Source organism: Camellia sinensis, chromosome 9 (assembly GCF_055761805.1).
Source record: "Camellia sinensis isolate YWXY chromosome 9, ASM5576180v1, whole genome shotgun sequence".
Taxonomy (NCBI): Eukaryota; Viridiplantae; Streptophyta; class Magnoliopsida; order Ericales; family Theaceae; genus Camellia; species Camellia sinensis.
The window spans coordinates 123,999,666-124,011,443 of NC_138969.1; the positions used below are offsets into that span (position 1 = coordinate 123,999,666).

An 11,778-nucleotide genomic window follows, 5' to 3' on the forward strand; every position below is an offset into this window, starting at 1 on the left:
CACAGACCTTATTTGATAGATCTTAATAAAAGGATTCTAAAAATACTAATTTTATTAAAAATTGACATTTAGGTCAAAAGTTATGTTATTTTAAAGTTTAATATTTTAGAAATAGTGGTATATGTTGGACTTTTCAAGAAAATTATTTTGCACTTATCCTGAATGTATTAAAGTTTTATTACGAGGAAATTTTAAACAAATCCTTTTTTTTTTTAAATAAAAAAATGAAATATTCATGACATAAAGACGGTGAAGCAAAGGTAGTTCAATCATGAAAATGATCACGAAAGATTTGTGACCTTTGAATTACACTTAGAATAAAACACCACATACTAGTCAATGTAATCTAACGGTCACAAATCTTTCATGATCATTTTCATGAAAAAAATTTCATGATTCCTAACATTTCTCTTTTTATATTATAAATCTACATCCATTCAAACAGCTCCAATCTTTTCTCCTACACTTGGTATAAAAGAGGAGCATCATCTTACCCACGTACGCATGTATTCCATTTTTCAAGCTTCTCTGACAAATCTATCTATCAATGGCACGACCCAGAAGAAATCCACATTCCTTTCTTCTCACTCTTCTGATTTTTGGGCTTTTTTGTGTGAAGATTGAGACAAGTTATGAAAGAGATGACGATCAAGAAGAGTATATATCAGCAGTGGGAGATCCAGGGATGAGAAGAGATGGACTGAGAGTGGCAATAGAGGCTTGGAATCAATGCAATGAGGTTGGTGAAGAAGTTCCATTCATGGGCAGTCCTAGAGCTGCTGATTGCTTTGATGTTTTTAAAGCTAAACCTCAAGCTACTACTACAGCACCACAAACTGAAGGTCTGTTTCCACAGTTATTTTTTCTATCAATCCATGTTGTTAGATAAATTTTATTTTTCAAAATACAAGTTGTTTTGTATTTATTTTGAGGAGAAGGTTAAAAGTAAGCTTTTTATTTTTATTTTTATTTTTTTGGCTCTTTTGGGAAAAAAAAAACGTGTAAAAAATAAAGAGGCGATATAACTAAAAAGAGATTAAAAGTCAAAAATTAACTTTTAACCCTCTACCTAAAAGAAACTTGTTTTCAAAACACAACTTCAATTAAGACAGATTTTAAAGTTTGTATTTTGAAAGTACCATATTAATGACATTGTGTTTTTAAAATTAACACGACTTCTACCTTGTGTTCAATACACGCTTTCTCAAAGCAACGTGAACGAAGAAGTTTGTTTTCAAACAAAAACCTCCATTTTCACAATGAGTTTTTCTTCTTCTTTTTCCTTCTTCTTCTTTTTTTTTTTTTTTTTTTTGGCTCATAACATAATTGTTTGATAGAAGTCTAATTCCGTGATTGATTCTTTTATTTCTTGTTTTTGCTGTATTAGTGTATTTGGTACTTAAAATTGTGTCATTTAAATAGAAAGCACCATGTTATCATTGGATTTTAGTACAACAACATCAAGGTTCTGTTAGCTTAACAACTATTCTCTTTTGTAGTTGAGAGAGAGGGAGTAGTTGTAGCTTGTATATAACCAAATCCAACATAATATGATTAAAAAAAAAAAAATTGTTACTAAAATGTTTTTCTTCAACTCTTTTTTATTTATTTTTAATATTTTCAACGATCTTGATCAGCGGTGGTTGTAACTAGCAAGTAACCAAATCCAATATAACATGATTACAAAAATATTTATTTTTTATTCAACTTGCTCTAATTCTTTTTCTTTTCTTTTTTATTTTTATTTTTATTTTTATTAAATGTTCTTGATTAGGGAAGGAAACCTTCTCCCTTTGCAATTGCATTCCACACATACTAGTCCATAGAGTTACAGAAATAGACAACAAGCTTGGAGTGGGACAACCTTTCCCTGGAGGGCGACCAGAGGCATTCACCGACATCAACCTATATGCTGCCGAAAAAGAGCTCTATTTAGGGTCTAAATGTCAAGTTGAAGACAAACCCAATCCATGGCAATTCTGGATGATCATGCTCAAGAGTGGCAACATGGACACTTATGCAGCCAACTGCCCTAAAAATGGTCACAGTGTTGGACCATATGGTCCTAATAACCATGAGTTCCCTTGCTTTGGCAAAGGGTGTATGAACCAACCATTGATTTATCATGACTACACCACTTTACAAGGGCCTAATATAACTACACTCAAAGGAAGGTTCTTTGGGTCATGGGACTTGGATGCTGATTTGAGGAAAGGTATTGTAGAGGAATTTTCTTATTATTCCGTGACTTGGGAGAAGGAACTTGGAAGAGGAAGTTGGGTTTTTCATCATGTCTTGAGGACCTCAACCAAGTATCCATGGTTGATGCTTTACTTGAGGTCCGATGCCACGGCTGGATTCTCCGGTGGGTACCATTACCAAACCCGAGGAATGTCAAAAATTGTAAGTCATTTTTTTGACTGATTTAAAACATGGTAAATTACATTTTCACTTCTTAAAAGTATTATCCATTTCTTACCTTGATTCTTTAAAAAAAGGTTATCACACATTGGTTTTTCAACAATCAAACTTTTTACTAGTTTGGTCACATTTGCAATGGCCATTTTTGTTGTACTAAAAAGAACCGTGGCACAGGGGACCCTAACCCAACCCATATCCGACCTGTATCCATGGGTAACTATGAAAATATGTAAATTACACTTTGCCCAATTTGATTTCTAAACTATTTACCAATTTAGCCCAATCCCCAATGTCTGCCCAAATTTTGACGGAAAATGTCACGTTGGCAACCATATAGCACCACATAGATCCAAACCTAGCCAAACTACCTATCCTCTTCTTTTCCCTCACCTTTCTCTCCCCTTATCTTTCTCTGTTCTACTGCCTTCCACCATTGTTGACATCTGTTTTCCCATTACTCTCCCTCCACTACAACCAACCACCAATACCTCAACAGCACCATAATTAATCCGACTGTACCACCATCAACCACATTACTAGCCGTTGCCATTGCCACCACTTCTATAACCATCACGAACTCCGCATCCATTATTTCAGAAAATGTTTGATAGTTGAGAGATCAAAGAGGGAGAATTTTTTCTTCAAAAATCAAAGTGAGAAACAGACAATACTTTAGGAGTGAAAATAAAATCTACCTTAAAAATTTGAAGGTGTTGCGTTTTGTGGATGTATATGACTAGCATATTAGTCATGCTAAACATTATGTATCGTGCAGATTCCAGAATCACCAAACTTCAAAGTGAGGTTCACCCTAAATGTGATAAAAGGAGGTGGTCCAAGAAGCCAATTCTATTTGATGGACATAGGGAGCTGTTGGAAGAATAATGGGCAGCCATGTGATGGTGATGTAGCTTCAGATGTAACCAGATACAGCGAGATGATACTAAATCCAGAGATGCCTTCGTGGTGCCGAGCAGACAACCCTAGACTCTGCCCGCCTTACCATACATTCCCAAACGGTGTTCATGTTCATCGCAGTGACATAGCCAACTTCCCTTACGAGGCATATCACTTGTACTGTTCCCCTGGAAATGGAGAGCACATTGAGGAGCCAAATATTTTGTGTGATCCATTTAGCAATCCTCAGCCTCAGGAAATCTTGCAAATTGTGCCTCACAAAGTTTGGGGTGATTATGGGTACCCTACAGAGAAAGGGCAGGGTTGGATTGGGGACCCCAGGACATGGGAGCTTGATGTGGGGAGACTTTCTCAATCTCTTTACTTTTACCAGGTCAAAATTAACTTCTTTACTAATGATCTTCACTTCCCTTAATTTCCATTGATCTTGATGAAAATAAACATATCAATTACACTCGTTTATTTTAGCAGGAAACATTTTTTAATGGATGAAAAATATTTTCAGTAGAAAACCTCTTCCTATGTTTGATTATGAGGTTGAAACTAATGTGCTAGTGATTGTGGTAGCTGTTGGTGGCAATGGGGGTGGTGGTGATAGTAGTGGTGGCAACGCTGGTTTTAGTTTAGTTGACAAAATATTTTCCCCATTTCAAAGGTGAAAAACGTTTTATTTCCAAATAAGCTTGTTTCCATTTATCAGAGTAAATGTTTTCCATTGATAACAGAAAACTTTTTTTTTGTTGTTGATTTTTGTTTTCAATCGTACAAAACTTCAAAAAATGTAGAAAAAAGTTTTGAAGGAAAATTTTCTACTTCAAAAAAACAGAGGGTTACTATATAAAATGGCTCTACAAAAAGCAGAATGGATGCGAAATGATTTAATTCACTTTAAACATGGGATATAAGGCTTTAATGAGTAAACCCAATGGTGAATTTCTTTTTTTGTCTTTTCTCTGTTTGGATAATAATAATAATGAGTAAAGTTATAAAAAAATCTGTTTTATGTTGTTGCAGGATCCAGGGACTCCACAGGCTAGAAGGCAATGGACATCAGTCGATTTGGGAGCTGAAATATATGTAGATCCTGATCAAGTTGCAGAATGGACTGTTAGTGATTTTGATATTCTCATACCCAAGCAACAATAGCATCTGAAGATATATTCAAAAGGATTGATTCAAGAAGAATTTTGGCTTCTCATCTGAAGATATACATGGAATCAATCGATTGAGCAAAGCTTGCAGCATTTCTTTTTTTTTTTTTTTTTGGTCAAATTTTTGCTAAGATTTCAAAAATGTAGAACCATGATAGAAATCTGTTGTGAATAAAATTTTATTTATTTTTCAAAGAAAATGAAGTAAATGTTGGTTTGTTCATCCTGTCCTAAACACATTTTTCTTCATCCATTGTTCTGTTGTTTCTCATGTTGGCAATCCATTGATCCGCCATTCGCTGCTACAGATTTTTATGCTGGAATATATTCTGGAACTGAGAGAGTGGCATTGAAAAGAAGGCTTTGTTGGCATCAAATCCATCATTAATATCCTGTTCTCACTTTAGAAACTACTTCTCTAAAATCAGTTAATTCTTGCTCAGGTTCTTGGACACCCTAGTTCTTAGTTTGAAGTGGTTGAGAATTGCAATATTGTGAATTTTTAGCGGATTTTATTAAAATGTTTTTAAAGGAGTATACATTCTACATTGAAGTATGAAAAATAGAGTGTACAATCTTTGTAAGCTTTCTCAACATTTTTCCCAATGATACATGTTAATAAAACCCTTTATTAATTACTTTCACAAGAGTTTTGAATAATTTTCGGACAAAGAAAGCTTGTCTGAAAATATCCTAAAAGCTAATGCCATGTGCAACAACCTCACTGTAGGCACAAGAGCCAACTGAGCCAAGATGGGAAATTATTCAATATTTTTGGAGTATTACGTGTCTATACTTCTTAACAAATTATCATTTAATATGCCCCTCATATTTCTCAATCATCCTACACAATACGTCACCTACCCACCTTCTCCACAAACAGTAATGTTATGAAATATCATGTGTTTATATTCCGAAATTACTGAATAATTTACTTAGACAAGACACAGAAGAAAGACAATCAAGAGATAGTGCGGCTGTTGAAACCTTATTTTTACACCCCTCAAAGAATACCTAATTTCCTTATATACAAATTCAGAGTTAAAATCCTGAAACAATGAGGAAAATAGATGTAGTTTCACCCAAAAGGACAGTGAAGCACCTCAGATGAGAAGGGGTCTGCCACCTGCCGTTGCATGCTTTAGAAACTTTGGCACAGGTCAAAATAAAAGGAAAATTATTCAATAATTTTAAAGCACCGCTATAACATGTACACCTAACTAATGAGCCTGCCAAAATAAAAAAGAAAAAAGAAAAAAGAAAAAAATAAATAAAGAAGACCTTATCTTCCACTCAACTGACTAAATTAATAACAAAAAATGGAAGTACTATGATCCCAGAGAACAACAGATACACTTCAAATGCAGAGACATAATAGTGGCTTTTTATAAGGAGTGATGAAACCATTAGGAATAAAAAATAAACAAACAAATAAAGGAATGCTCATTAATCATAAATGAAAATGGATGGACTAGAAAGCATAGAGGTGGTATTATAAATAGGAAAAATTATAAATAAATGGAATAATTTTAAAATAATTGTATTATAGGTAAAAAAATAATAATAATGCAAATCTGACATGCGAGAAAGATTTGCAAACATAGAAAACAATTTACACCATACACATAAAACTTATACTCCCATAAAAATAAAAATAAAAATAAAAATATTTCTACTAATTTGCCTTACAAACAAAGCTATCAAGTCTTATTATCAATCATCTAATAAGTCAAGCTCTTCCTCAATTTGCATCAGCAACATTTTTGTGCTTTCTTTTTTTTTTTTTTTATAGCTAGGCTATTTTGAGCTAGCTTGTACAAAACAAACAAACCTTCCGAAACAGGTTTATTCTATGCAGTCTATGGCCCCAAGAGTTTTTTCTAGCGAAAACAGTTAAACTTAAGATGTTAGAGAGAACAAACCCCCAAGTCCCAAGTCTTAACCATCATGCCAAATCCTTGGGGTTGCATCAATAACTTGCAACTAGGATTCTCTTCAGTCCGAGATCGAATTGGAACGTGTTGTTCATCTCATGGGCTTCGACCATGGATCCTGTTTCGATAAGTCTCATAAATCTGAACAACATAATCTAGTCCACATAGGGGGTGTTTGGTGGGATTTTTTTGAGCCAACTTACGGCTTCTGACTTTTAAAAAGTTATTTTGGACTGTTTGGTTAAACTTATTTCAAACAGTTTCTAATTCTAACAACTTATTTTAAGTCAAAAAAGTTGATTCTGAGAAGCTGCTCACCCCTTACTTCTAATTATCAGCTTCTGCTGTGAGCATGTTAATTCACGGTTATACTCTTAGATTTTTTTATTTTTTTAAAAATAGAAAAAGACCCAAATGGACTATAAAATATTATTATTATTTTTTATGAGAAATGTAAACAAATAGTGAATAATAAAAAATAAAAGTTAATTGAAAAAGTTACTTCACAACTTATTTAATAAATATTACTCAGCAACTTAAATCTATAATCTAACAGTTATACCAAACGGATTAACAAATTCTGATTAAAATTTATAATCTGTTTTAACAATTGTACCAAATAAGACCATAGTGGACGGGAAAGAATCTAAGTGCTTTAGCCCTTGGCCTCTTTGGCCATACATATCCTGTCTAGTGCCTGGGTTACAGTGGATGATGATTAATTGCATGTCCCACCACACAACATAACTGCCAACACTCTGATTGTCTAAGAAGATAATGCTTCTAGATTTCAACAAGATCTGCTCCTAGTGGAATCCCATCAATAACTCATATTAAAGGGTTCCTAAAACCCACAAAACTTGATTTGATATAGATTAGTGACTATGTTTCAATTCAGTTATGTTACACGAATTTAGATAGAGTATTAGATGTAAATGCATATTTAAATATCAAACTTTATCAAATTTTAAATTTAAGGATATGTAAAATAAGGGTCATATTTTATATTTCTAATTTATTATGTGAAACAAAATTGCATTAGATGTAAAATACGGCTGGTTTTTTTCATTTATAGTAATTATACAATAATACATAATATTAAATACAAATATATAAGAACTGTGATGGAAATGAACACATATCGTAACACTTTGTCCAAATATTAAGTATCAGACATAAATATTTGATTTATTTTAAAAAGTGCACGTAATGTACTAAATGGGGTAGTTTTTGCCAAAGGTGTGATGAGAATTATCCTAACCGATACAAATTTCAGCACTGAAATGTGTTGCCTGTGTTCTTGAGATGGTTGGAGTGATTTTCAAGCTTATTGGTTGGTGTCATTTTGTTGAATTTGGAAATGGTGCAATACACCACTATTTGAAAGAAGAATAATGATTCAACTTTCCACACCACTTGCACTTGCACAGACAAACTAGAAGACCATTACTTTTCTACAGCTGTATTTGGTTTATAAATTTAAGGAGAGATTTAGAAAACGAAAGAAAAAAAATGTCTAAAACTAGGTGAAACGTACATATATTTTAATCACATTTCACGTGTTTTTTTCTTCTTTTTTTTTCAAATCCCTCTCCAAATCCATGAACCAAACACAACCTTACTTAAAAGCTTCATTTTAGTCATAGGTTCAATAATAAGCACAGCTGAAGTAAGAGTTTCCCTGATGACAACTTAATGCTAAACCTGCTGGGTAGCATAGTCAAGCAATTTTTTCAGATAAAAACAGCAAATAATGTACAGCTCAATCCTTCAGTATGTTAATTGCTAAACTAAAGAAAATTTGCAATCTTCTCCATAAAACACTTCGCTATTCATTCTGGTACAGTAGACATGGCAGGACAGATCGCATGAGCTATAGATCATCTAGCCATGGGGATCAATCGGTCCATTTCGTGGGATGCAATCAAAGCAAGATCAAACTCAAAAGTCAAATTTGTTTTAGCTACCAGTGATAAGAACTGGACTCACAAGTTACATCCTTCTTCTAGATACGACTATGCAATTCATCATTGGTAAATATTTTGAGAGAACTTCCACGTAAACACGTTCTATTACTAAAGGTAATCCGAAACTGAAAACCCTCAATTACATTCAAATTTGTCATATTAAAGGGATCAAAACATATTATCCACCAAATTAAAATCAGTTTTCGCACATCACTGTATATAACATCCCTACATCAGTTGGTGAATATATTGTATCCTATTCTCCAAAATATATCAGACATACATATGTTAAATTAACAGCAAAAAACACTCAACATTCTTTCCATGCACATTATGGTATTTGTATAATTTTCTTTTCCATGTTTTATGTATCAATGAATGAATATGAGGATGATACAACAAAAATGGGAACATAAGGAATTGGTAGAGAGCAACAACGCAAGAGTGGGTATTATTACCCCTATAAAACTGGAACTGAAATTGACATCTGCACTGGTACATCACCACCAAAACTTGTATCTCTATTTGCAGCTGAGTTCCCAGCGAAGGCATACCCAAAACCCAATCCACCAAAATGCAAAGATGCATTGTCACACCTATGGAAAACTCTGGCAAGTGATGCTGCTTTTCTCCTTGCCCTCTTTGTTCCTGTGAAGAGCAAAGTCTGGAGCAAACCAGCCAATGCTGGTGCCTTCAACACCCTCTCAGTTGCAGCTGTCCCACCACTCCGACACAACTCAAGCAATGCTGCTACGGCATTCTCTTTCCCTCTCGCTGTCCCACACCGCATCATTCCTATTAATCCTGACACTGCCATTTCCTCATTCCCAACTGCTCCGGCCCCAATTGGCTGCCTAACAATCAAGGCCAATGCACCTGCTGATTCCTCTGCAACTCCTTCAACCCCCAAAGCTGCCACCAGTGCAGTTACAGCTCCTGACTTTATCATCCTCACACAATTATCAGTGTGGGTGGATAGATTAAACAAAGCTGTGACTGCATCTTTCTTTCCTCTTGCTGTCCCTTCTTTCAACAGCCCCGCTAAAGCTTCAACCGCTCCATACTCATCCGCTATTCGCTTTTTATATTCGTGAACCGCAGAGAGGCTAAACAATGTTGCCGCAGCATTTTCCCTTGCCTCGGTTGTGTGCCCAAATCTCAAAACTTGAACGATACAGCCTAAACATCCTTCTTCATCCATTATTCGGCTCTTGTTCTTATCGTATATTGATAAGTTGAGCATTGCGGTTACAGAGTTCTCTTGTGCAACTGCATTTGAAGACAAAAGCAACCCTTTCAGATGGGGGATTGCCCCAGCTTCAGCAATATAAGCCCGGTTTTCTCTTCCAGTTTTTGCTAACAAACGTATCTCGCGAGCAGCAACAGTTTTTGCTCCCTGCGACCCACTTGCTAATTGTTGAATGAGAAGAGCAGCCGTGGCCTTATTGGCTTCAATTGCAGCCTTGCTTGCTGAAGCTGCAGCAAAAGTTTCAGCAGTGGAATCGGCACTCTCCGGAGGGTCATAAGGTATTCCATGAGCAGTGCACCACTGCACAATCAAGCTTCTAAGAGCCCGATTAGGCACAAGCCGGTTGTGAATAAGCATCTGCCCTGTTTTCGGACAAGTACAATGCCCTTCGTCCACCCACCTTGTTATCGAAGCTCGATCATAAGTCTGCCCTGTAGAAATTATTACCGGATCTGTCATCAAATCCAATGATATCGGGCAACAAAAGTCCTTTGGAATTGTGAGAAATGTGTCTGCAATTTCCTGAGTAATCAACCCTCTCTTCGGTTTCTTCTGTTTTCCACTTCTCAGTTCCACTTCATCCTCCTCAAACCCAAATAACAAGAACATACAATACCGAGTCAACGCCACAAACCCATTAAGCAGAGACACAGTAGGTTCAATATCTCCTTCATGATTAATAATCTGTTCTTCCAAAAACTCAATTTCAACCCTAAAACTTTTTGAGCCTCGAATTCCCAATTTTTCCACAAAAAAGGAATACAATTCAACCGGATCAGGAATTCTACCGTTGTCAAATTCATCAAGAAACGAAAACAATTTGAGTCTCGATGTTTCATCATGTTTATCAATCAACAATTTTGACTTTCTGGAGTGTTTTTGCAACAATTCAATTTGTTCTCTAATATCATCACTCAAATTCAACTCAATCAAAGGGAAAACATCCAAAAGAGTTGAAATTTCTTGATTGAGATCATGAAAATGTCCTGAAATCGAATGGTTCTGAAGCAAAAGCCACAACTTACTCGAGTGAAAGCAGTGATCGAGAAGTATCTTGGATCGATACAACAAGAGGTACGATTCCTTGAAGCAGACAATCGCCGTCAAAGACAACCTCGAACTCCTCGAACTCGAATCGCGAAGATACTCCAACAGAACAACGAAGATCTCCAACTTCCGAATCAACGACCGAGAATTCTTTCGCTGAAACGGTAAAGCCCTCCCCGAGAACGACGCGACGAGCTCCGCTGAAACCAAAGCTAGGGTTTCCACCAAAGCCACCTCCGTCAGATCCACCGGCGCCAAGAACGCCTCCACCGACGGCGACCTCCTCCTCCTCAGCGACGAAACTATTGCCGCCGACGCCATAACCAAATCTCCCTCTCTCTCTCTATATGTATACGTATATATATATATATATGGATGTCTCTCTCTCTCTCTCTATATCGCAGCTTGAAACACTGGATCTCTTGAAATTTCTATCTCCATAAATAGCTCTGCAACAAGTTGAGATTGATATGCTGAGCCTGAAATGGGGATTTCTATTATGGAGAAAAGTTTTATACCGAATCACGCGTGATACGAAGGAGAAGAAGAAGAAGAAGAAGAAGAAGAAGAGAAATGGGTGGAGATTGGGATTGATGATTTGACTGAGATTCCAATATGCAGAAAAGGGGTGGTTGATTTTTTTTTTTTTTTTCTCTCACTAGGAATTTCGATGCAGCCCTCTCTCCCTCTCTCTCTCTCCCTCTATGTCATGACAATGACTTGTTTTCATAGAACATTGACGAAGGAGGGATTATTGTGGAGTATTCTTTTATCCATATTCGTGTCCATTCGTTTTATTTTATTTTGTTTTATTTTATTTTTCCAGCTTGCACTGTATTTATGGATACCATTATGTATTTACTTGGCTTACTTTCGTACACACAAGTATTTTATTTCTATACTTTTTAACTTTTTTTTTTTTGAAATTTTTATTGATAAATCTTATTTAGAAATATTCTAGTTCAAAAAATTTATGAAGAAAATTTATAATCTATTTAGTTTCATATATTTATACTTTTATTTTATAAGGTCTTATGTATTTATATCTTTATTTCATAAGATCTTTTTTCTTAATTTATACTATTTTTTTA

The 11,778-nt window shown here is 35.3% G+C and overlaps 2 protein-coding genes across 2 annotated transcripts; one reads left to right on the forward strand and one right to left on the reverse strand.

Moving 5' to 3' along the window:
• The first annotated feature begins 449 nt into the window (after positions 1 to 449).
• LOC114260896 (uncharacterized) lies at positions 450 to 4,725 on the forward strand. The gene is made up of 4 exons (XM_028201104.2): positions 450 to 842; positions 1,775 to 2,403; positions 3,197 to 3,712; positions 4,354 to 4,725. Exons 1-4 carry the CDS (start codon positions 548 to 550, stop codon positions 4,483 to 4,485), a joined length of 1,572 nt encoding a protein of 523 aa, XP_028056905.1. The 5' UTR covers positions 450 to 547; the 3' UTR covers positions 4,486 to 4,725.
• Positions 4,726 to 8,730: 4,005 nt separating this feature from the next.
• LOC114260897 (U-box domain-containing protein 17) lies at positions 8,731 to 11,513 on the reverse strand. The gene has a single exon (XM_028201105.2). The coding sequence runs from the start codon at positions 11,006 to 11,008 to the stop codon at positions 8,852 to 8,854; it is 2,157 nt and encodes a 718-aa protein (XP_028056906.2). The 5' UTR covers positions 11,009 to 11,513; the 3' UTR covers positions 8,731 to 8,851.
• Positions 11,514 to 11,778: the final 265 nt, after the last annotated feature.